Source organism: Corvus cornix, chromosome 1 (assembly GCF_000738735.6).
Source record: "Corvus cornix cornix isolate S_Up_H32 chromosome 1, ASM73873v5, whole genome shotgun sequence".
Taxonomy (NCBI): Eukaryota; Metazoa; Chordata; class Aves; order Passeriformes; family Corvidae; genus Corvus; species Corvus cornix.
The window spans coordinates 53,217,440-53,245,234 of record NC_046332.1 but is presented as its reverse complement, the minus strand read 5'-3'; the positions used below and the strand labels follow the sequence as shown (position 1 = coordinate 53,245,234).

At 41.3% G+C, this 27,795-nt stretch overlaps 1 protein-coding gene across 5 annotated transcripts in view; it reads right to left on the bottom strand.

Annotated features, from left to right (window-relative positions):
• Positions 1-24,937, bottom strand: part of ATP7B (ATPase copper transporting beta) — a 43,218-nt gene extending 18,281 nt beyond the window's left edge. The window contains exons 1-5 of one of the 5 annotated variants that reach the window (XM_019286390.3): positions 24,828-24,937; positions 4,861-6,088; positions 3,068-3,304; positions 1,775-1,938; positions 802-963 (exon numbers count right to left, since the gene is read on the bottom strand). In XM_019286390.3, the coding sequence (XP_019141935.3) occupies positions 802-963; positions 1,775-1,938; positions 3,068-3,304; positions 4,861-6,088; positions 24,828-24,878 (1,842 nt within the window). In that variant the 5' untranslated portion in view covers positions 24,879-24,937. Of the gene's footprint in view, positions 1-801; positions 964-1,774; positions 1,939-3,067; positions 3,305-4,860; positions 6,089-13,828; positions 13,949-14,273; positions 14,802-23,490; positions 23,570-24,827 lie in introns of those variants that run through there. The other 4 variants (XM_019286391.3, XM_010400388.4, XM_010400386.4 and 1 more) reach the window with 4 other exon arrangements.
• Positions 24,938-27,795: the final 2,858 nt, after the last annotated feature.

The window sequence follows — 27,795 nt, the reverse complement described above, 5'->3', positions numbered from 1 at the left end:
ACAATACCTGCATCATGAAATGCTTCTGTGGCAAAATATGCTTTAGAGAACTACTCTACCAGCCTGAACAGTCTACTAGTTAACATGTTAATAACTGCTTCTGCATCAGTTCTGTGGTCTAGGAGATCTTTTCTGAGTAAATACTCTATCTAGAGCATGGCAGGCAAACAGTCTCTGCTGTCCTCCTGACTACTCAGTGCGTCCACCTCATACAGTGTGATCTCTTCCCTTCTGGTGGGACAAAAAAAGAAAGAAGTTTTGTCCACATCTGGGCCATGATAACAGTAGAATATATGATCTGTGTGATTACTGGTAAGCCAGGATTTTTTTCATTTAGCATCAGGCTGTATCACAAGCTGTTTTGATTTAAAAAGATGTGGGAACAGATGCAAGTGTATACTGAGATATGTAATACTTGTGGCATGAGCGGTGGCAAAACTTCTTTTACAGCCTTTTTCACTGTCAAGAGAAAGAAGTATTTTTTTCTGAATTATCAACACTTCACTGAAATGACTGTCATTCTACATACAGAATTGCAAAAAAAATTAATATAGGACACTTTTGCCAGATACAGATGAAAAAAGGTTCTTATTGTAGTTTCTAGTATGTGTGTTTTTAGAGTAACAGCTGGGGAGCCTATGCATTCCTGCGGAGCACAGCAGCCTCACCACAAGAGTGTAAAAACATGGCAATAACTATGGCATCTACAAAACCAGTGAAACCTCTCAAATATCAGCTGCTTTATTTTCTTCTAAATTTCACCATGTAATTGTCCATACACAAAAAATTTCCAAAGCCTACCTTGATTACTTTTATAATATCTCGAGGGCCAATAATTTCAGGATCAAACTGGATGTGAGCTTTGCTAGTCGCAAGTGCAACTGAGGCAGAGAATATGCCATTTGTTCTCATGAGTTTGGATTCAATATTGTGAACACAAGAAGCACAAGTCATCCCTGTAATCTAAATAAAACACAGTTTTGAGTCATTAGCAATCCCCCACATTCACCCAATATTTGTAGGTGTACTTGAGACAAGGCCTCAGCCTAAAGGTTTTACATAACTATCCACTTTTATTATAAAACTGTGCAGACAGCAGATCTAGTCACAGCTATGTATTTGTATGGCAGCACTCACACATGCTATTAACTGTAAAAGTCTAACTAATAGAGTTCCATCAACACCTACATCAACATTGCCAAAGCCAAACTCTGCATGTGTAACTTCATCTCGCTTATGTAAATTTTCCTGTGGCTTCAACAAGGCATGTTCCCACTTCGTGATCTATTAACAGAGCAGCAGACTGTTGTTATCTGTCTTGCAGTAAGTATTTGTCAGAGAATAAAAATTAGTATTTGAGGAATCCATCCTTCATATAAACAATTTACTAATTTTACTGATTTTACCCAAAGATCCTTGACCTCTATACAAAGCCCTTAACATTAGCAGTACATATTTGTTGACACATTCTCAGTTACCCAGAGTCTGTACTCAAGTGCCTTAAGAGAAAAAAACCCTTCTGTTTCATTTCTGCTTTCTAAGAAGAGTCTAATCTGTACATAGAACTATCACTTCTTATTTCAGTGCTTTTGGATAGGTTCTTCTAAGCCAAGTTGATTCTGTCATTTCAGCAATTATGAAAAAAACAGCATCACCAGCCAGAACTGAGCTGCTGAAGCTACAACTGCTCAAGCAAAGGTATTTGCAAGAAAATGAGTCTTCCAGACCTGACTTTTCCAAAACCAACATATAATTTCAAATACACATGACTTACAAGAAGCTCCACCTGCCCTTCTGTTTCTGCATTATCTTCCATGACAGTAGCTTCAAAACCCAGATTCTGGATCAGCTGTGCTATTTCAAGAGGCTGTATGAGTTCTGGCTTGTATTTTATCTCTGCTTTACCTGCCATCAGTGCTACCAACACTGAAACAATTCCTGCAGTGGCAATAACAAAAATATTAGATAATGTAGCTCCCTTGAGGGAAACAAAAATAAAATATTACAAGTGACTCTCACTAAGGACTGTAACGACTTAGAGACATTATAAGCCTACTGATTTCTCTCTGCCTCCTTCTAGTGTTGTTCCCTAGTCACAACAGCAAAGTTTGTACAGAGACACAGCCACACTGAGTTTTCCTTTAGCAATGAGAGGAATTGCAAGATTTACACATGGAAGGAGGTGAGTTTTGCTATGATCTAATGAAACAAAAAGGATGTTTGGAAGCAATCTTTACACCCATAGCTGCAAGATCTACCCTAGACTCTTGTCGTTTGGAACGAGCCACACAGCACAACGCTAGACCTTTTTATTTTCCTGCTCTCCACCCCTCCTTATATTTTAATAAATAAAAACCCCACAGAAATCTACATTTAGAATTGAAAAGCAAAACATAAAAATCACAAGACAAAAAAATAAAATTGTTTTGAAGACCTAATGCATTTTTTAATTTTTAAATCAAGGCAGTGAGACCATCACTGGGAGAGTGGGGACACAGAAATCAATAAGCAAAACCTCCCAAAGGCATGCTGATACAAATGAAACCAGACATTGCTAAGGCTCATCTGTTAATCTTCTGTATGGCCAGAGGAAAGGCAGCCCCAGCCTGCAGACTTCTAGACTAGTAAACACCACTGTGCCTAAGCTTACTCTGGCAGTGGAGCCATACATCTGTTTGTACCTGCTTGTGCAAATATGCCCTGAAGGGTAAGTTTCACATCACAAACATGCCAGAGGTCTCAACGGCTCTGGACGAGATGGATGGCTTTGTAAACCAACAAGGCCCTGAAAACTAAATGAGAACCATTTCTCTGTTCTTGTCTTCAGACTGATTTGAATTTTTTATCACATTACAACAAATTATTGTTGCAAGTATGTTCATCAAGTTTGTCCACCAGTGCAATAGGACAGTTGAACAGTGGCATAGTTACATTAGCACTAAGAAAGAGCATTAAGTCTATTTAACTTCCAGATGCTGTATGGCAGCCTCTTCCATTAATCTCATAGAATGCCTTTTCCATCCCATTGTCCCTTATAGACTCATTATAGGAATCTTAAATTTATTACCATCTTCTTTCTGCAAATTTCTTTCAATGGTAGACACACACGATGCACAGGTCATGCCTGTGATTTGTAAAACACACTTTTCTTCTGTGGCTCCACTGAGCCTGTTTGACCCATCAAGGTGAGGACTGTCTGGAAGAGCATCTGAGGCACAGCCTTGGTGAGGAGGCTCTGGAGCTCCAGGTTTCACGGCAGCTTTGCTGGCATCAGGCTGGCACCTGTGTTCTCCAGTAGCAGTATCTTGAATAAATGCACAATACACTAAACAAACACTATTTACAGTGTGATTGGATGATGCAGAAGTACAAACAAGTCATATTTATCAACCACACAAACCTTCATTGTTGTTTGGACAGTGACATGATAACCGTGGTCTCCACATGGAAGTAATATAGGTTGTTACTATGCTTATAAAAATACACATTCACCAGTACAACTTGCATGACCATTTAACTCTACAGAACTAGTTTTCCACTTTCAGATGGCAAATGATTCCCTGCAATTTCAATGCCTAGAGCTGACAGCTACCTCCACTTGATAAAGATATATTGGTATCTAAAAGGTCCTTATCCAGCACAGAGAATGTAGTCCAGTCATATCCATTCTGTCATTGTTGCCATCTATGCAGAACTCATATCACTTCATCTCAACAAGGAAAACAACAAGTTTCTCAACAGGTTTGTCTTTATGGCACAGTATTCATGGTGCAAGTACTGCAAAATGAGTATTGGAAGCACCCAGGAGACCTGAACACAAACAGGCCTCTTGCAAACATTTTTACCCTTGTGCCAAATACTGAACAGACACACAACAACTCAAGCTGTGTTCCCAAACTACCTCCCTTGGGCAGAGGTTTGTGTAAAGGAGCAGGAGTTGCTTCTGAACATGTTAAACACAGGGGGTTCCCTCCTCTTCCACAGATGTATTGGAAGGTCTCCTACCAACAAATTATAAACTAAACAAATCATAATTAAATGCCACATACAGGCCCCTCCTCATTTGTAGTAGTACCACAGATTCAGAGGGATTGGAACCATGAGAGAAGTGAATAGGATGTGGTTTTCTGTGATCAAACTGCTTAATTTCAGGTAAACCACATCAGTCTTTCAAAGCTGATACATTTAGTTGAAGCAGGTAAAAATCGCCACATTAGAAATTTGCTAGAGAGGAGATTGTGCATCAAAACTTTTTAAACATTGAGCACATGTGCAAAATGCACACACTGCTGCAGCTGACATGTAAAAGCAGGTGTTTCCACCAAAGAGTACCTGCATTTTGCCACTTACCTTGCCTAAAGCGAGGTTTAGTGAAGTAAGGCAGGTAAAAATACCTGAGAAATAAAGTTCAAAGGCTAAAGATGCTAAAAAGAGGTTTTAACTAAGTAAAAAGTGGTTTTAAATGAAAGACATTTCATTAAGTTTGTAGGTTTTATTACTCTGGAATATACATGAAAACATTTGGTTTGATAGATCTACTTACAGCAGCCTGTAGACATAGGAAGAAACCTACTTCAGGGGGTAAGGGGATGAGCTATTTCAAAGACTTCGCACCTCAGACCTTTTAGCTTCATAATGTAACTCAGCTCTTACACCCACTGCTGCAGTTATTAAGGGCCAAAACAAGGTGCTCTACAGCTGAAACCTCTCTCCCTTGCTAAGCAAGGTCAGATCAGGCCAGACATTCAGAAGAGGCAATGTCAATGTGATGCTTTAAGAGTTTCTCTCCAGAAAGGAGTCTCAGTGCAGATGTTGCATGACCCAGCTTGGCATGCTACCCACAGAAGAAAAAACAGTTACCTGTCAGTACAGAGGCATCAAATCCCATGTCTTCTATGGCAGCTCTTAACTCTTCTCCACTCGTGACAGCTGGATCATAGTGTATGGTCCCAGTACTGCCAGCTAGAGAAACTGCTACATGCTGCACTCCTTGTCTCTGTGATATGGCCCCTTCTATGGACTGTACACAAGAATTGCAGGTCATGCCATCAATCTTAATAACAGCCGTAAGTGTCGTGCCTTGCGGTGGCTGTCTGATGAGATCGTATGTGAAAGCACCTGAGGGAGATGCTGCTTTGCCTGCTTCTGAACCATTATGGAGGGTTACTTTAAAGTTTCCAGGTGGAAGGGATTCAATAGCTTGCTGCAAAGCTGACAGGGTGATGAAATCTGGGGTATACTGTACCACAGCACATTTATGCTCCAAAGACACTTTAATACTTTTTATGCCAGGAAGATCTGATATATTTCCTTCGATGTTTCTGATACAGGACTTGCAGTGCATGCCTTCTATCTGTAAAGTCACTGTAGCTGTGCTACCCACCTCGGTAACCAGTGGATCCAGCCCATCACTCTTGAGACTTGCAGGTGTCTCCCTAGGGTTTGCATTCTGCAAGCGCTGGAGATCAAGGGCACCCAGCTTCAAAGGGGCTGATTTGCTTTTAATGGTGCAGTCATACCCCAGGTCACTGATGTGTCTCTTGAGGTCATCAGGCTGAATGATGTAAGGATGGTAAGCAACAATTGCTTCTTGGTTATCAAGTGACACCTTGATTTTTGCTACACCGTGTAGTTTCCTAATCTTTCCTTCAATGCTGGTGACACAGGACTGGCATGTCATGCCTTCTACCCGAAGCTTAACTACTGCTTCTTTCAAGCTTGGCAAATTTACAGTCGCTGTTGTCAACTTATCTTCTGCTATGTTGGCATCAAAGCCCATATCCAGAATTTCCTGGCAAATCTGTTCAGGACTTATTTCCGACTGCAGATACTTGATAACAGCATGGTTCTGTTCAAGGGAGACTTTAATTCTCAAAATGCCCTTCACCTTGGAAATTTGGCCTTCTATCGACTGCACACATGATTGGCAAGTCATTCCCACAATGTTGACTACCACACTATGCTCTTGGGAAGGTGGAGAGGGCATGGTTTCAGAGCTCTCCTCATAGCCCATGTTGTCAAAAGCAAAATTATGTTTCATTGTAGGCTTCAGCTCACAATCAGGAGGAGAATCAGTGTTGGACAAAGCCTAAGGAGAAAAAGTAAAAATTAATGCATGTATCTTCAGCCCTGTAAAAGCAACAACAGTCTGCATATGCTCTCAAGCACATTTTAGAAGTGCTCTCAAGTCAGTCTATATGGCCAAAACCCTTTACAAGCCTTTATGAGGTTACAACCCTTTTAACCCTTTACAACATTATTTTACACTTGGAATGTATTACCAGCGAGTTATGCCCATGATGATGAATCAGGTTTCTGACAGGTCTCTTGAGCGTCAATTTAGAAAATACTGACTAGGGATATAAAAGCAGAATTGACTCAATATTCCTACCCCAACTAAGTAATTTAAAACTTGAGTTCTCTGCAGCCACAGGACACTTCCATCACACAGCCTGGGCTGCTCTTCAGAGCACACTGTCACTGGCACAATGGGTCACAGTAGAGAGTGTGCTGACTGCCTCTCCAAAAGACCATAAACTGGTCCAGTTTGGCCAACATGCTACTTCTCAGGAGGAGTGCAAACCAAACCAAAGAAAACCAAAAAGCCCAAGAAAACAGAATCATTACTCTTCCAGAAGCCTGAAACAAGTTGGTGCAGGGAGGGTCAGCTGCATGACACTTGAAGAGCTATATGCATGCACACAAAGGCCTGGGCTCTCTGCATTTAATATACAGACCTTTTACCTTGTGTCTTGGGGTGACTTTATGATGTGTATCCCCTACCGCCTGCTCTATGCCCAGACACGAGTCCTGTGCCTTTTCTGTAGCTTTAAGGCAGACCTTTAAGGGGGGGGAAGCCGGTGGAATTCCTCCGGCGCTGTGTTCAAAAACAGAGATAAGCTTGCTGGCTTCTGCTCCGGCTGCTCAACTCAGCTCGGCTCTCTGCAGCAGGGAAGGGAGTGATATTTTCCCACTTTCTAGCTAGCTTTTTGTTCGTTAGCTAAAGCAGGGAGTTTTCGTGAAACTTCGGTTTCTTCTCCTTCTCTTTTAGACCGTTCAACAACACCAAAACATCAGCCAGGAGACCTTACACCTCGGCCCGGAGGGGCTCAAGTCGACCCAGCTCCGAAGAGGAGAAAGCCACACTCACCGAAAGGACTCTGAAATTTACCAGGTTCTCTCCACAGCGAGAGGTTTTATTATTTAGCATTATTCTTTCACTTGCCTGCGTACATTGTGTTTGTTAAATAAATAGCGGGTTTTTTCCCTTTTTCACTTTCCTCCGATGAATTTTCTTTCCGAACCTGGTGGGGGAGGGGCAGCTGAAACCTGCCTTCTATCAGAGCGGACGTTCCTCCCAGAGCATTTCCCTTAATTTGTCTAAAATCGGGACACCTTGAAATCTGTACCTTACCAAGGCCTTGGAAGACACAGAACTACAAACAGATATTTTCACTGTCGTTTAATTTTATTTACCTACTTGTGAGTCACCTAAGAAGGACTGTAAATTGTGCTACAGTAACTCAGTGATTTGATCCAACACTGGTTTTCAGGATGGCCAGTAATGAAATAGGCCAGCCAGAAGTAAACTATCTCTGTCAGATCGTGGGCTCTGCAATACCAGAACTCTACAGCTGAATGCACTCAATTCAATTGAAAATGAAATATTTAAAAAGAAAAGCACCAATGCTTATCAAGCACAAGTATTGAGAGCACAGACTCGTCTCCAATTGCTGGAGCCATGTGATGAGGAAGATTGAAAAGGGCAGGTACAAGTCCTAGATTGTCAGATTTCATGGAAAGAACATGAAAATTCACGTCCATGGTTAAGGGCAACTTTGAATACTAAAGATCTAGATGAAAGCCACTAGGATAAATCTATTCTCTTGCCTGCAAAGCCTTGGGCTCTCTGGCATTCAGTAAAACGTCCGATGCTGGGCATTACTGCAGGGAGAGCCTGGAGAAGGGGCCACTGGATCAGGGTCAGTACTGCAGATCCTGTTCCTATGACCCACAAGAAAACTCCTTTCTCAATACCACAGCATGGATGAGAAGCATTTAGGCTGCTTAGTAACACTAGACTGCATCCAGTTCATTTGATGCAGTATTCAAAATTCATTAACTTGATTTTGTTTCACGCTTAGACAGCTTGGGAATAATGAGGTCTGGGGTCACAACCAAACCAGCAAAAATTTAAGACAAGAAATTTGCTTTCAGCCTTTTCCATACTGTAATTGTTAGAACAGGAGGAGGAATGAGCAAGTTCAACTCTTCAGGATTATGATGCAGCACCTCAACTATCCTGACAGCAAACTCTCCCTCCTGCTCTCTCCCTTTCTGCTTGGCCTCATGACTGCACTCCAGGGATGCTGGGAAAGAAGAGTCACAGGAATATTTTAGTTCCAGCATCCTCTTTTGCCTTCTCCTCCCACAGGCCTGGCAGCACCCAGGACACTGCTCTCCTTGAACTTCCCTTTCCAGAAGTTAGTGAAATCCCCAACATACACGGAAATGTGCCATAAGCTCCTCCTTTCAAAACAAAGCATTAACAGTTAATCAGACTTCCCTGCAAAGGTGGTTCTCTGTTTAAGCACCACACAAAGACAACCAAGACACTCCCATTCTTGTGTCTTCGTTATTGTGACTTCCCATAATTTGAAATAATATCCTGGCCTTGTGTGTGGGAAAAAAACCATGTGAAAACAGTCTCTCAACCACCGCATTTCAAATGTGGCCTAAACTCAAACTTATTGTATTCTGCCTCAAGAACTGTTATGTGAATATTGTCCCTCATCTGCTCTTCCCTGTCCCCAGTCCCCCAAGGACACTGCTCACAGTGGCCTGCTCTTATCACAAACACCCAGTGAAATCTGTGTGACAGTTACAGAAGCTCACCCTGTGTGTACTTAGGCTCACAGGACAAAGGCATTTGCCTTCTGCATCCTTTGGTGAAACAGGCAAGATGAGCATCCTCCACTCTCTGCTTCACTGCCTGTCTGGCCGCCACTTGCAGATGAAACTCAGGAACCATTGCAGGCCTTATGTCCTCCAGTGTGTTCCCTCCACCCCCATGCTCACTGTCTCAGTTTTCCTAGGTACCCCATGATATAAAAGCAATTCAAATTAATCGTGTAAAAAGATTAGAGGGTATTTCTCATTATCCAGTCTTTTGAAAAACATAAAAGCAAGGACTGATTCTGCTATTTTAATGCACTGTAAGCCACAGAAACTTCAAAACTTGGCCACTGCTTTATGTTTTGCATAAAAAGCTATCCCAACATTCAGAAGAATTGGCAAAAATTTTTTGTTTGTTACTTGTCAAAACCAGATGTTTGTGCTCTGTAGGAGAAAAATCTTTGCACACAAATTTTTAAATGACAAGGAAAAAATAGAGGGGATGTGGATATAAGAAAACTAAAAAGCTTCTTTCCTTTAAAAAAACCTTCTTTCCTTTAAAAAAACCCCACCAAAAACACACAAGTGCCAAAACATTGAAGAATCTTCCCCCAAAACCAAGAAATATGCACAGGCACAAATAAAATATTTACAAAGCCTTTAGTATTGTTTTTAACAGCTTCAAAAAAACCCACAAACAGAAGAGGCACAAATACATCTATGTGTGTATTTGCAAGAAGAGTGCTTCTACACCAGACTAGAGGAAAACAGCAGATTCATGTAAGGACACGCAGATGAGGCATACAGAAATGTGACCATAGTTCTCCTCAGGCATGTGCTGGGTTTCAGAAAAGGGTTTCCTGATACCAGCCAACATCCACATATAAAATGGAATCTATGAGGCTGTATAGTAATTCAGAGGCACCATCTGCAAGAGGATCAGAGAAGCAATCACCACCAAAAATGCCAAAGAAGGTGCTTGGAAGTCTCAGGCTTGTTTCTGCCTAGAGAGAAATATGAACGAAATAATGGAAATGCATCTGACTCTACATCCAGAAGGGAATGTCTGAAAGAACTGGCCATAGTTACTCTTTTGTCTCTCACACCAAAGGAGAATGGGTGACATTTAAGGGCAGGTGTACACCAAGTCTGTTTGCTCTACCAGTCTCATGCATATTTTTACAGTATCTGTGTAAAGAATATGTAAATAATTGCACATGAAATGATGACAATTCTTTTCCTCCTTTGTTCTGCAAGTAAAAGTTGGAACTGAAAGCACATAGCAGACCGAGGCTCTAGTCTGAAAGCTAAGAATCTTGACACAAAGTAGTTATGAAGCTCATATGAACAATTAAAAAAAAAAGATAGAAGAAATTTGAAAAATTATTGACACAGAAGCTGTAGTAGATGGAGAGAGCTTTAAAGAAAGCACCAGAGCTGGCTGGAAAACACTTGCATCTACAGGACACAGCTCTGAACCAGACCCAAGATGAGTAGCAAATGTGCAGGAGCATGGAACCTGAAGCACATGTCCAGTATGAGGATTTCAAAGCAAAAAACAAGGCATGAAGAACAACCCTTGATGTCCCAGACAGGAGCTGTAGCACTCCTGCCTGTCCTGGGGCAAAGCAGGTCTTGGGAACAGCTGGAAGAGGCAGATGCTCATGCTCTACTTTCTGACTGTCTCCAGCCAGCAGGACGAAGATCATCCAACAGGAATATGCCCTGGGGCTGGACTAACTGTTTGCAAAAGCATGGAGGTGGAGCAGGGCAGGGAGATTCTGCTGGATGGGAAGCACCAAGTCTTGAGCCCTTGGCATACAGCTCTTGGCATCATAGTATCCAGAGCTCATGACAGGTCCATTGGGAAAGGCAGTCCTCTCCCATGGTCTGTATGGCTGGTGGGGCAAACCCACTCCAATGAGGGCTGCCCTCAGAGGCCTAGCATCATGCTGACCCATGGTCCCCCAAAACAGGCTCCTTCTTTTGGATACTCCCATTCAGATATGCAAAGGCTGAGAGTTCAAGCAGTGAAGGTGTTGGGGAAGATGAAACAGGAAAGCCTTATAAATATGATTGCCTGACAAAAGATTTTGGGAATATGAAAACTATAAGCAACATCGAAATGAAAGCCACCTTTGAATTACCAAGTCTTAGTTACTGAACAACTGGAAAACAATGGTATGGCCGACTGAAGGTAATCCCCTCTTGATTGAACAATACCCTCTGCTTGCAGGCAGGTCCAAGGGTCAGAGCAGACCCTACTAGCTCAGCAGAAGGGGTCCAAAGAGTAGTTTTTAGAAGTTAAGATGTAACACTCTATGGTAATATAAGAACTCTTATAGGCTGTATGTAAATGCTATAGGATTTGTATCTTGTATTAGATTGGTTAGTGACAATTAGAATATTCAGTACAGAAGATGATTTATTGTATTGTAACCAGGACTTCAGACACTCTTACTCACACTCTTACTACACTCTCTTACTACTTCTTCACTCTCATTCCTCTCGCTCTCTCTCTCTCTTTACTTACCCGCTTACTCTCTTGCTCTCCTGGGCCTGCTCCGAGCTGAGTCTGGCAGCTCTAAGCAGTGCCCCTGTACCCACGCCCTTTGCAATAAACCGCATGTTCCAAGATCTGACTTCAGAGATCTCTCGTCTCCGTCCGTCCCGACCGTCTGACCCCCACCAAAGCTCCCACAGAAGGGACACATAATAAATGTGAGAAAAACAACTGAACTTAGAAAAAACCCAAAGACAAGGAAACCACAGCACTGGGTAAGACACACACACACGCACACATGGTGACCCATGTCTTGAGAATGGATGCAACACCATGGCTGTGAACTCAACAAGGTTTGTGCCCTCCTTGGCTTCACGGCCCAGCCACCAGCCACCCCTGGCTGAGTCCCCATGCTGCCTCCATTGCTGTGTTTCATGGTCACATTGTGGGGTGGCTTGTCACCAGGAAAGCCATCCTTCTACCCATTTCCCTTTCCCAAGGGAAATGCAAGAGGTGCAGCCACCTCCAAATGCCAGTATAACACTCTTGGCCTCTGAAGCACAAGGCTGAGGTTGTGACAGATGCACTCCACAACTCCCTGAGCATCATGCACACCGAGATCCAGCACAGCACTGCCCCTCTCTGCTCGTCCAAGAAGGCTCTCCCCCCTTGGCTGGTACTGCTCTCCTGCCCTCCTTTGCCTGGCCTGCAGGGATGGCAACTTTCACATCCTGAAACTCAAGCACCAGACTCCTCAGGGTGATGCCACGCCATCAACCAGGGAGGAGATGGGGGCCAGCCCACTCAGCACCTCCCCTCTGCCTCTCCCTGCCTGCTCATCCACAAACGCTGGAGCTCACTTAACCTCTCATCCACGATGTCCAGAAGTTTTGGGCTGCTCTTTTCCCTGCACCTCTGTGGGTTGAAATCAGTTATTGCCCTCTTACCTTTGAGCACACAACTGCCGAAGAATTATCTTATCTATGTTTTACCTTCCCTACTTCCTTCTTTCACAACCGCCTGATTCATGGCTTTGGATTGAGGCAGCAGCAGCACACACTGAAAAGCCACATACTAATAATTAAACGCTTCAGATGTTTCCCAGTTTATTATAGACAGACAGTGAACAACAAAATGAGGGCAGAGCAGCCACAAAAACATCAAAGGTCACGAGTCTTCGATTTTGTGCCTGTAACAGCAGCACTTCTGAGTAGACAGAAAATCAATCCTCTCCCTCCTTAACATTTTTCAGTACATCTCATTAGAGCATATTGTTTAAATGTATTAGATCTTAACTGGTTGTTCTTTCTCCCTCTTCTCCCAAACTAAAATTAACAAATGTCAGTAGCTACTATATTCAGTACCTACTTATAACACAATTTGTTATTTTTCAAACAGTTCCTGAGTCTTAAACGAGGGAAAAAACACCTTCTAAACCTGAATATCAAGATTCAATGAGAATATTACTACCAAGCAGCCTTTATGGAGTTTCTGTTTCCAAAATACTAAGTTGATTATACTAATGCTTCTGCCAAGGGACTGCTATTCCTCATCTGGGATCAGGTTTCTCTAATAGTACAGATGATGGGAAAAGGTTTAGGCAGTTGCAGCCAGTCTTACTGAAATGACACCTACACTGTAGTCAACAAACCTCAGAGACCTTAGCAGGCACTTTTAAATTAAAGGGAACTGTATAAACCACATTTGGTTTATGGGAAAGGGGAAAGGCTTGCTGTAAATGAAATGTCTTTATAATTTAGAATTAAAACAAGGCAAACCTCTTTGTGATGTTCTTCATAGCAACATATATACCTCAGTGAACTGAATACAGAGAAGAGATCCTTTGGTAGAACAAAATCATTTATGTCAGGATTGTGTTCTAGCAAACATTTATAATACAAGAAGTAACTCAAGGCAAAAAAAGCCTTGAGGTATATTTGGTCTCTTCTGGCTGTTATTTCATTCCAGTTTGACACTATTTCAGCCATTCTAAGCATACATAGTTTCAAAGAACATGAAAACACAGAATCACAGAATATTCTGAGTCAGAAGGGACCCACAAGGATCAAGTCCAAATCTTCAGCAAATACCTCATGCAGGAATCAAACCTACAACCTTGGCATTATTAGCGCCATGCTCCAACCAACTGAGTTTTGTTCTGAGAGTTTCTTTTCCTTAAATATTCACAATATTCACTGATCCAAACTACATTACTGCAATGTACATACATTTTAAACAGCAAAAACTCTTTTAAAATAATAAACCTCACCCTGTTTCTATGAGCATTGATCTAAGTCTCTTCACCACAGCAGTTAATCTCCAAAAATACCACAGTTATATACAACACTGAACTTAAAAAAAAGTTGCCACAGATGTATTTATCAAGAACTTCACTAGCACCCACTTAGTAGATATAAATAAACTACTTACCTACAATAAGGACCTTTTAATGTTTCTGCAATTTCTGTTATTTCGGAGAACAAACTAGTATGAGCTTCTGTCAAACTACTCAAGCAATTGCAGTTCAAAAGGAGAAATACTATCATGTTTCCTTCCTAAGAATCACCACTCTGTATTATTAGAGGTGGAGCTGAAACAATGCTCATTAGGTTCTATGGCACAAGTCATCATTAACATCTCGTTTCAAGGATTATTTTCAGAGGATCTCCAGAGGACTTTGCATTTGTACTGCTTGTTATGGGGCTGGCATCCATGCTGGGGATTGAGACAATTTAGATAAAGAAGGTTTAACCTCCTTTAATATACAACCCATGTCCAATATGCTTTGTTTTAAATTCACCAGTTCAGAAACACCACTTCCCTCCCAACATGCACACACACACCCCCACACCCCTCCACACACCAGCTCACTGACCTGTCTTTCAACTGTATTGACTTCTGTCATTCCCATGGAGTAACTCTGCGGAAGTTCCTCTTCTTTCTGCAAGTTACTGCTTGTTTTTACCAGCGATGCTGTCTTGGACTTTTCACCAATAATCAGTAGTTCAGGCACATCACGAGCTGCCTGCTGCTTACGAATAGACACCAGGGATATGTTTCTGTCGTTTAAAGTAGCTAAGTAGGACAGTTCCCTTTTCATTTTATTGTCCAGTTTTCTCTCCATTATTTTTCTGGACTTTAAATACTGCAACGCCAAACAAAAGTTTTACAGGAACAGTTATTTGGTGTCCTGTAAGCCACGCTTCTTTCAGCTACATTTACAGAAGCTTGAAGAGTTCTGTCCGTCTAATCCATGTGCTCATTAGGCATTCATCACAAAATCCCAGATGGAACCTGTGATCCTTATGTAGGCTGCTTGCTGCACTCAGCTACCTGCTCTCCCTGCCAGTTTAAATGTTTCCCACCAATTGGCATCCCTCGTGCTTTCCAAACTGCGTTCGGCACTGCTGATCTCTGCACACGGCGTTGCAGCAGGCTCAGCCAAGGCTGTCTTTCACAAGCTACTCAAACATGACCTGTGTGCAGCAGCCAGCGCATAACCAGCCCACACAGACAGGCATTAGCTCCTTGTGGCCATGTGCACAATCACAGCTCCTACACAGGGAAAATGCTGTTCTGTTTCCTTCTATAAAATTACCGGGGTTTTCTTGGATAAAATGAAGTCCCTTCTAACACTGACAACATGTCCACAATTACCTAATTAGATAAGGCTCCTAGACCAAAGGTCTTTCACTCATTCAGGGCACAAGAACATTCATTCTTGGTTTCAAGAGGGAAAACAAAAGAGTGAGTACAATATTTATACTTTCTAAAATGTGCCTCTTTACCATCAGCAAGCTTTACTAAAAACCAATGAACCAAACAAAATTAAATGAGCAATTAGTGCCAGAAAGGAAGAAAGTAAGATACATTCTCCTTAAATTCTCTGGGCAACAACAGGAACATCTACTTCAGACAGCCATACACACAACAGGTACCACCACTTGCCTGCCTTGAGCCAATATATTTCTCTGGGATTGCCCACAGCAAATTCACAGCACTGTGCTAACACAGTAAGTGGGATCTCCTGTTCCCAAGTCCACAGCAGTGCAGTCCACTTCTGAAGGCACCGCTGAACAGGGCCATGCATTTATAAAATTTATAAAGTATAATAGATGTATCAGCAATTTCCACCCTCCCTGGCTGCGCAGTGATATCACTGCACATGCAAGCCTTAAAATAATTGGTTTAAATTTAATCAGAATCTCTTGGACTTGTAGGAAAAAGTAACACATTTACTCCCATGCAGAGGTCAGCACACAGGGTCAAAATCTCAGCATATCTCTGTCACGTCACAAAAACCTGAGGGATCAATGACAGACACTCCACCTGACAAAATAATTAGTATAATATTTATACTTTCTAAAATGTGCCTCTATACCATCAGCTAGCTTTACTAAAAACCAATGACAGGACAAATTCAGATTCTTCTTCCTTCCAACGGCAGAGGTACACCCCGCACACCCGTGTCACATAGAGAGTGGTCCAAAAAGCCACCATGCAGGACATTAGTATCCTAGCTTGTCTCCCTGTCATAACTTCCCCAATACTATGGATTCTCAATTCTTGGGAAAAGAAGGTCTTCTGCCAGAGAAGCGAAACTCCAAATACTGCTGCACCACTGTTTTGTATCATTGTCGTAATATAAAAAACCAGTGATAATAGTAAACTTTTTTAAGGGGTTATTTTGAAAACATTTTGAGAAATGGTTCTTCTAAAGAGAATTACTACAAAGAGTAATGTATCTGTGTTCATTCTGCATTTATCAGTGAAACCAGTTGGAACAACATCTGACTTCAGTTCGAACATTTTACTGAAAAAGAAAATTGTGTTAAAGGTGAAATAATTTCAGGAATTACTGATTTTAACTGATTTTGAAATGAGCAATTGAAAATCATATAATTTGACTTACATGAAAAATTTCAGCACAATGTGTTTAAATACCAAGCTACATCTACTACATACTAAATACATATATAAAGTTAAAAACTAATATTTGTCCTTCTAAAACAAAACAGGCCTCTCATCCCAAATCAAAGATATTCAGACATTCCAAATAATGGCAATTTCAAATTCTAGATTTTCTTGGGGAACTGGAATTCCAGTTTCTGGCCATCAATAAAGCATATATTTGATCCAGTCATCTCTGACAGTATCTTTACTATTAAAAATATCCCAAGCCCCATTTCAGGTTCACCAGAAAAGCTCAACTTAGACTGACAGAATAACAAGATGTTGAGTATCTTCTCTCCTATTCCCCTCCTTTTTTCCCCCCCACAGCTTCTGAGCAACCCTAAGGTAAAAATCTGTTTGTTTCTAACAGCAATGGAGAGAAATTCTTTCTTAGTGTCCCACAGTCCTTTGCCTTCAGCAGAGTCCTGAATACTGATCTGGAGATAGAGAAAAAACACGTGAAGTTGTGCTTTGAGCACATTCACCTTTCAAGGTATTTAACCACATTAAAAAGAATTATTTGGCTGGGGGAAAAAAGTTTGCTATAGTTCTTCAGATGAAAGGAACATAAGATATATTTTAACCACTTTCAGTACCTAGTTTAGCTGTGGGCTGGAGCAGAGCGATGGCAAATGAAACCTGTGCCACTGATAGAGTCTCCAGCAGCTCTTGGAGAAGAGACACCATTCACAAAGCAGAAACCACTAAGCATCTTTTAAAGCTAAGTAATTCCTATTTACATTAATACATGAGACTGAAAGCTCAGAGGTCCTGCCCCACATCAATCACTGCACAACTCTCTTATGGTTCAGGAGACACTTCAGGAAGGGATCCAATACTGGCACCTCAAGGCTGGCAGTGTCTCCCAGAGAAGTAAGGCAAATGCTTGGAATTAACCTCTGTGATTGCTGCTGCACTCCAACAGACTGCTACTGGTTTCCAAAATATTTTCTCCATTCTATCTCAATTAATTGCCCCTTTAGAGACTAAGCTAATTGTGTCAGCTGCAAACTGAGGGTAAGCATTTTACTTAAGGCTGAAATAGGAAAGGCAATGTTGCCCTTCTCATCTGATACCAATACCACTCTGGTTTAAGGCAAGATTTTGCACAGCTTAGGATGTTCACCCGGAGGAATCACTCTGGCTTGGTAGCACGGAATTCAGATGGCAAATAGAAGACATGCCTGCTGCCTTCACAGCTTTCTGCTAGTGTCCAGCAACGGTGTTTGCATTTTCATGTCAGAAAACACAGGACATTCCAAGAAAATTAAATCCCTTTGATTTAAAGGCTCAGAACTGATAAAACATGTGCTTTCCCCTTTATATTACCTGCATTATCAGATTACATGATAAACACACAAGAACAGTGTGTTCTCACATAAATTTTGTTTCCCAGGTACATTCATCCTTGGCTTTACAGGATATCCTGGCCTGCGTTTAATCCCTCTGGTTCTATGCCCAAAGAAAGCATCTTAAATACTCTTAACAATGCCTTGGAAGATGAGATGCTTGAAGGAAAAAAATGTGGATCTGGAGGTTAGGGGATCTTATTTCTTTTATCTGTGTGGGGAGAAAAAATGAAAAACAAAGTTCAGCAAGAAGGAGCACATGAGTTTGCTATAGTTCACCAGGAACAAAGTGTCTGCATACCTTAGGAGCAGAAACACTGGAGGAGCTTGGTGTATCACCCTAAGAGAGGCATGAAACAAAGGGTGCAGCAGCACGGAGGTGTTGTGGTCATGCCCTGTTTAAAACAGTGCAGCTAACGGGAACTAAGCCCCAGGAATGACCCAAATGGTGAGCAAAAGCTGAACTTTGCTTCACTAACTCAAAAATACATATTACTTCTCATGCCTCTGCACATGCTAACAGACTAAAACCTGTACATGCTTTACATGTATGACCGAAGTCTCTCAAACTACACTTAAACATGAAATGACATCAACTTTAACATTTCCCTTTTTCCCCTCCCTCAAAGAAAACAATACAGATATAGCTTAAGTGGGGCAGGAGGCTAAAGGAGACTCCACCTTTGTGAATGCCTATGAAGTAGGACTTGAACACTTAGCTATACTGAATGCTTCTTTGGGAAATTTAGAAATCAAGCTTGTATTTGTGATTGTACTTTAGCCCTATAGAGCCATCTGGCAATTTAATGTCTTTGTCACCAGCTGTATTATTCATATTTTGTGTATTCACTCATGCTTCTCAGATGGTGTATTTATCACCAGCAATCCAGTAACTATCTGCATTTCTGTTGCTCCATAAATGACACTACCTTGTACTTGGCTGTGAGAGTTACTGAATGCCACCAGACTTCAGATGTGGCTGTGAAAGTTCATTGGGCACAACCAGACTTACAGTGAATGTTTGTGCATCTGTAACCGTGGTGCTTCTTACTGAGCACACCTGGACTTGCAGTGCCACATTGGCTCTGCATTTCTGATGCTTAGATCTGAATGGGCTATCACTCAGCTGTCCCAAGTCCCTGTGATACCTGAGATCCAGATGGAACAAAAGGGGGGTTATTTTGTGCCAAATCTCCTTCCTCTTAACACATCAGAAAAGTTAGCCTTACTCTTAAGGCAGCAACCTCTCAGACAGACAAGAGGAATCAGTTCAGATATGTGCACTTCATGTCAGTGCCAAGAGGGATGTATTGGTGTTAATATATCACTCTAGAAATCCAGTCTTGCCTTTGGATGTTAATCATTTTCCTACTCTCCTCTTCAGACATCATTTTAAGCCACCAAAATACAATCATACAGTCATCCCAAAACACAGTCATACAATCATCACAAGAATACAATGAGGCATACAAACAATGATACAAGGCTAAACCACAAGTCATTTCATATTTCACAATATTTTGAGTTATTCCTAATTTGTCTTCAGGATGTAGTCGGCTAAAATGTTTGAATTCCTCCGCTCCCCAATCATAGCAAAGTTAGATTGTATTTGGTTTTAACATATATAAGGCAACTGCAGGAAATGGAGCATTGAGTTAAAAAAAAAAAAGAAGTTGGGGGGGGAAGTAAAGTATTGCAAAACTCATAGTAATATCACGAACAACAGTGCTGGCAACTCACAGGTATCAACAAATTGTTTAAACATTGCTTGAGAGGGAATGTGTGAAACACCCAGCCCTTGTGTGAAACCTCTGTCAGGCCTCTGTCAGGGCCCTCTTTAAGCTAAAAGAGGAGCAGTTAGTAAAGGTATCCACTTTTTCTTCAAACAAATCCCTGCGCTTGCCCCACAATCATTTTTCAGTCCTACTAAGCAACTCAAGCCTCACATTCCCCCCATGAATCAATCAATTGCAGCTGAAAGTTCAGGGGAAGCATGGTCATGTTCATGGTACTTAACTGTGTCCTTTATTCTCCTAACTGACATACTTGTTACCCAACACAAAAGAAAAAGGCCATACTTCATTTGTATTGAAGAAGCAACAAAACTCTCTCTTCACCTACATTGGCACATAGTTTTGAGCCACAAAATCAGAAAGAACTCTTTGGCCACAGTCATAAGAAAACTGTCAGCAACCAGATACACAAGTGTTTCTATAGAATTAATGGTATAGATATTGCTTTTAACAGATGAAGAAGCATGATCATTATTTCTTACATTATAAGGAAAAAAGGAAATCTGAAATACAGGGAAACAAATTCCTACCTGCTGTGATTAAAATTGCATAAGAGTTGATGACCTCATTTCAAATCAAATCAGTTCAGACTTTGGCTTCAGTTTTTCAGGAAGCAGACTCAATCTTCTCCAAATATTTAAAAAAGGTTTGTTTGCTCGAAACCAGCAAAACTGAACGAAGTACCTTGTTTGTAACAGGGCCCCAAAATGTGTACTGATTCTTTTCATTCCACAGCTTTTGGTATGATCGCAAATTGTGTGGACTTGGTACTTTGCCTGCTTTTAGTAGTGTTGGTTTCATTATGATAATTTCTGTTATCTGTTCATACTGCAGAAATTTGTTTTCAAGAGCCTGGAAACTACCAGGCTGATCTTATTATCTCACAAAAAGGCACACCTTTTGGGTCAGGGTTTAAGTGCAAAGAACAATTGCAATCTGCATGAATTAATTTGAGTCAAGATTTCCACTAATGCTTATGCACCAAGTAGTTTAAGAAGGCTGGCAGAACTTGTCAGGCAGCGCCACAACAAAACCAGTATTTTTACTTCTGTGTTTCCAACTTAATTTTCTGATCTTGTCCATGATTTACTCTTGCTCGGAGCTGGTTTTGTCTTGTGAAGTTTGTGCAAAAGCTTTTTAGAATTCCATGCGGAGAAAAGGGACCTGCATTTTTCCCATTTTAACAGCAATATTTCAAATACAGCTTGAGAATAAGTAATATTACAAAAGTAACTATTTTAAAAGGCTAATTTGAGAAAACAAAGAGCTATTACTTGTGAACTAACATTTAATATCCACATTTAGAAATAAGAAATAGTAAAAGTGTTACTTCCACTTTTATTTTGTAAACTTCTCAGTATTTGTTGTAGCATTTTAAAAATATCTCTTACACTTGCTTTGATTATATGAAGTGATAAGTTTTTGAATTGTGATTTAAGTAAATGAGAGGACTGATTTTTTAAATTTTTTCCCCAAAGTAAGCAGCCATTCACCCTGTAGCAGGCAAACTTATAGCAGACCCCAAGATGCCCTGCCAAATCTGCAATTAAGTTTTCCCCTATACAGATGTAAGCCTATGTCTTAAGTGACCTCCATATAAAGTAGATACCCTCGAAACTGTCCCCAACAGTAGAGTCCACACGATTTACACTTACTATTAGTTCCTTGCCAGTACTTGTTTCAAAATACTCTTGTGCTCACATTTGACATACAGAAACAAAGATTTCGCTTTGATGAGGCACCTGAGACTACGTAAATAGCATAAATCACATCATACTTGTAAAGTGTACCAAAAAAAGAAAAACCAAAAAAAGAAAAAGAAAAAAGAAAGAAAAAGGAAAGAAGAAAAAAAAAAACACCAAAAACAAGACAGAAACTGATAATTCTCATTTAAGCTTGTATTTCAGGTTCTATGGCCAGTCGACTTCTCAGCCTCTGAATTCAAGAAAAAAAAAACCAAAACAGTATCTTGTGTTTGCATTACAGATGCCATATCTAAAATACAAACATACTGCCTTTGTTAGGGCAGGCTAGATATGTAAAGGCAAGACCAAATTCAGTTTATCTTAACAGTTATTTCTGTCTATGTCAGACTGGCAGGAACCACCTACATACACAAAGAGAGGAGTTTCCAGAAACTCCCAAATCCCTAAATAAGCTTGAAAGCTGCACTCCTCACCACAGCTGGGCTCCTCCAACATAGTGCCTTGAGCAAAGTCCTGTCTGCTTTCTCAGCGATCCAGGCAAAACTCTGCCTGGGAAGAAGGGTTTCCACTTTTTGTTTGGGTCTTTTACTTCTTGTTTCCCTCTCCCTGTGGAATGGTTGCAGTTACTGGGTAGAAAAAGGCAAGATGGTGTCAGAGCCCTCTCTGTGGCCTCACTCTTGCAGAGAGCACAATCTCTCAGGTGACCCTGTGTCACAGGGCTCAGGCACAGCCCTGCCAGGCTGGCATGAGGGCCCTTCTCACCTGCCTTCCACCTCTTGCCCTTTTGGACTGTGCCACGTGCTGCCAAGACAAGACCACTGTCCTTCCACAAGCAAACAAGCCAGAGCACTGCTCACACACCTCTGACCTCAGCATCACCGCACTCATGGTGGGGCTGAAGGGACACGAGGGGCAGCAGCCGGGGCCTCCCCAAATACAGTGCTGCCCTTAGGTGCATTTTTCTTCTCAATTTAGAGAGGGAAGAAGATTTTCCAGCTCTCTGGCTGACCCACTCTGCCCCAGTAGGCAAGAAGTGAGGAGGGGAACCCCTGATGAGAACATGGAATAAAGGCTTTTCTGTTTCCAGTTGTCAGAGATCAAAACTGTAATGTATGTGAGCTGCTGTTCAGCTAACTTGCATTTCTACAAAAGTCCTGTCAATTATTTGCTATCCAGGGCTAAGAACTATATAACAGTGCCCTGTCCACATCTATTATCTCACATAACCTTACATTAACTCTCAGGCAAGAGCCAAAGGCATGGAGCTGCCAGTTTCTATCAGTGCAAAAAAACATACTTCAAGTGACCATGAAAATAAGTAGAACTTGCCTGTATAGAGCCATACTGATTCACTGAAGAGACTTATAGAAATGAAGAAGAGAAATAAAAAATAAAAATGAAAATATATTTGCTGTCATTGTTTTTTTTATTTTATGTTCCTTTGGGTTTTTTCTGCTGGAATACCTGATAATAACTCCCTATTGAATAATGTAACACTGGCAGCCTACAATAATTGGTAAGAATTCAGGTACAAATGTCAGAACTAAAGCAACAGTCAGGGATGAAAGTATCAACACAGGAAACTGCTACAAATTTTTTGTAATCTCTTCCATGCAAACAGTTGCTTTGAAAAACATCTAAGGGAAATGGCAATACAGAGTAAACCTCTTTCTGTTTACAAGTATTTTTATCTGAAATATTTAACACCTGGATTGAAATATAGTTAAAATCCTGGTTTCAAATGCAGACATTGTCTTGGGCTGTTTCCTATGCCATGCACACTGGCTCATCATGATTCAAACTCACTGTAAAAACAGCATTCATTTATTGCATGAGGACACAGAGGAAACTGGAGACATCTGACTTCTAAAGAAACAGTTCCTGGGAGCCTGAAGTTGTGAGAAAAGGAAAACACAAAAAAGCTTTCTAACTCTGAAATTGAGTTTATTCAGCTCTCAGTAATACTCTCATTTCCAGAGGTCACATCAGTCTGTTCTCTAGGCAAAGAATGTTTCTTCCAAGGACACATTTAGTCAAAACCAATGCATAAAAGAAGGTACCAACCCTGAGAGTTGCTGAGCAACCTTCTGAGATTTATTAACTGCCCTCAGTTCCTGGAAAGCATAGATGTTAGCCATGGAAATTCAAGCTCAATTCATTTATCATTCCCTCCTGGTACCTCTGCCTATTGAAAGAAAAAGTAGTGCAGCAGGGAACTACTTTTAAGCAGCCCCGGTTCACCCCTGAAAGAGAATCTTTGATTGAATCTACTTCATGGGAAAATCACCAACCTTTCAAGCTTTCTTCATCCTTGGAATAGAAATAAGTCAGAGGAGGTGATGAGGCACAGTACCCACATCTCATGCCTGGACTAGCCAAACAGTCTCCTCCAACTCCCTTCTGTCCTGCTCTGCAGGCAGTTTCTGGCTCCTTTCTCTTTCCTAATCAGTGCCAAGGAGCCAGACTCGAGCACAGAATGCAAATCCTGCTTTGTCCTGGCTCCATGTGAAACAACTTGGATTTTCATCTGAATAGAACTCTTCCTTGCTTCCTAAAACAGGCAGAGAGGTGGGCACAAACACATGTGGCAAAATGCACGTTGAACAAGTCAGTGCAGTGAACAAGTTTTGTGAATCCTTTAAAGTTTGAAAATGGAAGCAGCTCACTCAGTAAAAAAATCACAGTCAAGTTTTATATCTCCCTGAGGAGTTTCATAGTTGATTTAAGCAGGTGTTAAGGTATGACTGTAAAAGAGGTGGTCCTTCATGATCCCCTTCATGTCCTAATTAGGTGCAGATGGCCACAAATATATTACTATCCGCATAAAGGAAAATAAAAAGCAAAAAGGGTTTGGGTCTGTGATAGCAAAATGGTCCCTAGCTCTTCAAGAATTCCAAACTTCCACCTGAAAAAGCTGGGACTTAAGATGAGTCCCCATGTTATTTTGCAAGCTCAGTGATGTTATCATTAGGGGTACATCATTTGCCATCTCATTTCTGCCGGTGCTTGAGGTTGCTTGAAAACATTTCCTTCAGCCACCCTAAAAAATGGCAGATGTTTAGATTCCATGGGAGTTTAAAACACTGTCAAAATCTACAGGAACCAGTTTGTTTTCCTCCGTGGTCCTTGCCCAACTGAGACAATTTGTGTGAAAATAATCTTCTGTTAATCAAAAGATATGGGTTCAACCTTCATAAATTGCCTGGTGATATAAATAAACATGCTTTATAGGCTCTCCTGCAAAAATTATTTGTAGATCCAAGTTGTTTAATTCTTCATTGCTTCTGCCAAAAAAAAGCAGGGCAGCTTTTGCTCACAGATACGTGGTGTGAACACCTATGCCGTAGAACATGTAACTCAGAATTAAAGATGACAGTGGAAAAGAAATTACTAGAATTGCTTATATTTAGCAACTTCAATATTAAAAGATATCAGTAAAAATAACCCTATAGTGTTTTTCCTATCAATGCCATAATTTATTGCCAATGCTTGGGTTTTGCTTCACAAATATTTAGCACAGAACTGGTGCAACTTTATTTCTGCCTCCTGTTACAATGCAATGAAGAGTAAATGTACTGTAATGTTCAACAGCCTATCACAAGACACATACAAAAGTGAAAAAACTTACTGTGTATATGAACGATCTGAGATTCCATCCACTAAAAACGGTCCCAGGCATTCTGGTAGCTCAGACAGCAGCCCTGAACAAGAGACTTGGTGCTACACAGTGAATATTTCTGAAAGAAAGTAACTAACTGTAGAAGAAACTATAACAGACCACATGACTGTCATATGAATATCCTTACACAATATTAATCCAGTTTCTTTCTATTAATACTTGCCAGTGGTTTTATCTTACTAAGTTATTCATATGAGGGGTACTCAGCAAGAATGAGAGTTACAAAAATATACTTTAAAACTGTCTCAAATGCCTTGCAGGCTTGGGTAGAACACACAGTGAGTGGATTCTATTTATTCTAAATATTTTTCACTTTAGAAAGCCCATTTTCTTTAGAGTAAGGAGCTTAATAAGGAAAGCAATTAAAACAGGACAAAAAATGCTTACAGAGGCAACAGAAGATTAAAAACTTGGTACATCTCTGGGAAGGTGAAAACAAAATTGACTTCATAACAAGCCTAGTTTACTTCTGCTGGCATGTCAGCCTTGTGGAATTTTTACAGACGAGGTTATGAATTGCATTCTCACTGCTGGAGTGGGAACACCACAGAGAGCTCATCACTGGTCCTGCTAAAGTTCTTGACAGTACCCTAAATGCATGCATGCAATATCCTCTGCTACATATGCATGAAGGTGGGTAAGTTGCTAAGTGTCGATGACTCAATTAGCCTGCGTTGGCCATTCACACATTAAAGGTAAGCTTTGCAGTCTGCAAGTCTGTCAGCAGCACAGTTTTCATACTGCTCACATCAGCAGCTGAATAGCCTGTGATTAATGAAAAGATAACAGAAGAACTTTGGAAGTATTAATACATCTGGTTTTAATTACCACTAGAGGGACTAAAAAAAAAAAAATAAAACAACTAAGATGATTAAGAGCGTGGGACAATTCTTCTGTGAGGAAAGCCTGAGGGAACTGGGACTGTTGAGGCCTTGAAAAGGCTCAGAGGGATCTCATCAATGTGTGAAGGGAGGGTGCAAAGAGGAGCTAGGCTCTTTTCACTGGGGTCCAGTGGCAGGACCAGAGGCAATGGGCACAAACTGAAACATGCAAAGTTCCCTCTGAACATCAGGAAACACTTCTTCACCGTGAGGGTGACCAAGCACCGGCACAGGTTACACAGGGAGGTTGTGCAGTGTCCATCCTTGGAGGTATTCAAAACTCATCTGGACTAAGTCCTGGACAATCTGCTCTAGGTACTCACTTTGGCCAGGGGGGCTGGAGAAGATGACCTCCAGACGTCACAGAATCATAGAAAGGTTTTGGTTGGAAGGGACATTAAAGATCATTTACTTCCAACCCTTCTACTGTGGTCAAGGTTGCTACCCACTAGATCAGGTTGCTCAGGACCCCATCCAACCTGGCCTTGAACACTGCCAGGGATGAGGAATCCAGAACTTCTCTAGGTAGCCTGTTGCAGTACCTCACCACCCTCACCATAAAGAATTCCTCCCTAACGTGTAATCTGAATCGCTCCTCTTTTAATTTTAAACTGTTGCCCCTTGTCCTATCACTACCTGTCCATGTAAAAAGCCACCCTCCCTCTTTTTATAAGCCCTCTTTAAGTGCTGGAAGGCTGCAATGAGGTCTCCCTGGAGCCTTCTTTTCTTCAGACTCAACACTCTTAGCCTGCCTTCATAGGAGAGATGTTCCAGCTCTCTGACCATCTTCATGGCCCTCCACTGGACTTGCTCCAACGGGTCCATGTCTCTTCTGTGTTGAAGACACCAGAGCTGGATGCAGAACTCCAGGTAGGATCTCACCAGAGAGAGTGGCAGAATTCCCTCCCTCGCTCTGCTGGCCACACTATTTTTGATGCTGCTCAGGATGCTGTTGGCCTTCTGGACTGCAATTGCACATTGCCAGCTCCTGCCCAGCTTTTTGTCCATGAGAACTGCATAAGCCCTTCTCTGCAGGGCTTCTCTCAATGAGTTCTTCCACTCTGTACTCATGTGTGGGATTGCCCCAAGCCAGCTACAGCACCTAGACATTGAGCCATTGACCACAACTCTCTGGCTGCATCCATCCAACCAATTCCTCCCCAGCTCAGACATTCTGTGATTCTGTGAACTATAAATTATTAGAGCTGAGAAAACTATTTGATATTCCCCCCATCATGCAGATTGTTCCCTAAACAAGCAAGTGAAACTCAAAAGCCAGATATGTAGGTGTGTCCCTCATTAATTAGTCCTCTTGCTTCCAGGAACTCTCCACCATTATTACTTAAGTCTCATCTTAATTAAGCTGTGACTTGTGGTCCTTCAGCTTCTTAAAGACTTGGTCTAAGATTCATACCTTCCAAGGGAGTGACTAAGGACTCCTTTTCAAGTCAGTGGGGAGAAACATAAATTTCATCATCTAAAATAGTCTGGACTTCCTGTTCCCTAGAATAACTTGCCTCCTCTCTGAACTCAGGCAATAATCTTCAAATGTTGAGAAAAGAAAGGTGTGTTGAGTTGAGAGATGTAAATCCAGCAGAGATCTATTCTGTAAACATTCCACATGCTTTTAAGGCAACAGCTCTGTCAGGGAAGAGGCAAAAGACTGAGGGAGAGAAACCAATGCCTGTTGCACCCTCCTTATGAGAGCTGTTGGTTCAGAAATGAGATGTTAGGCCATGTTTTCTGGACCTCCCACAGACCTCTTCCAATTTACCTTTTGGAAAGGTCCTGTTTAAAGAAACAAGGTTTGAAATTCCCTCAAATTTTGGACAGCCTCAATTCTGCAAGAGGCTGAAGAATGAGTTATCTGGATCGAACTTCGCATATAAAGCATTTTATTATTTTAAAATTGAGTATGTGGTGGGGAGAAAAGAAACATGTAGCAATGTGACAGGAGATCAGAAATGTTTTGGATTGTTCTGTCAAAGTCTCTCCTGATCTAGAGAGTCTGATACTTTCACTAAACGCTTCCCAGG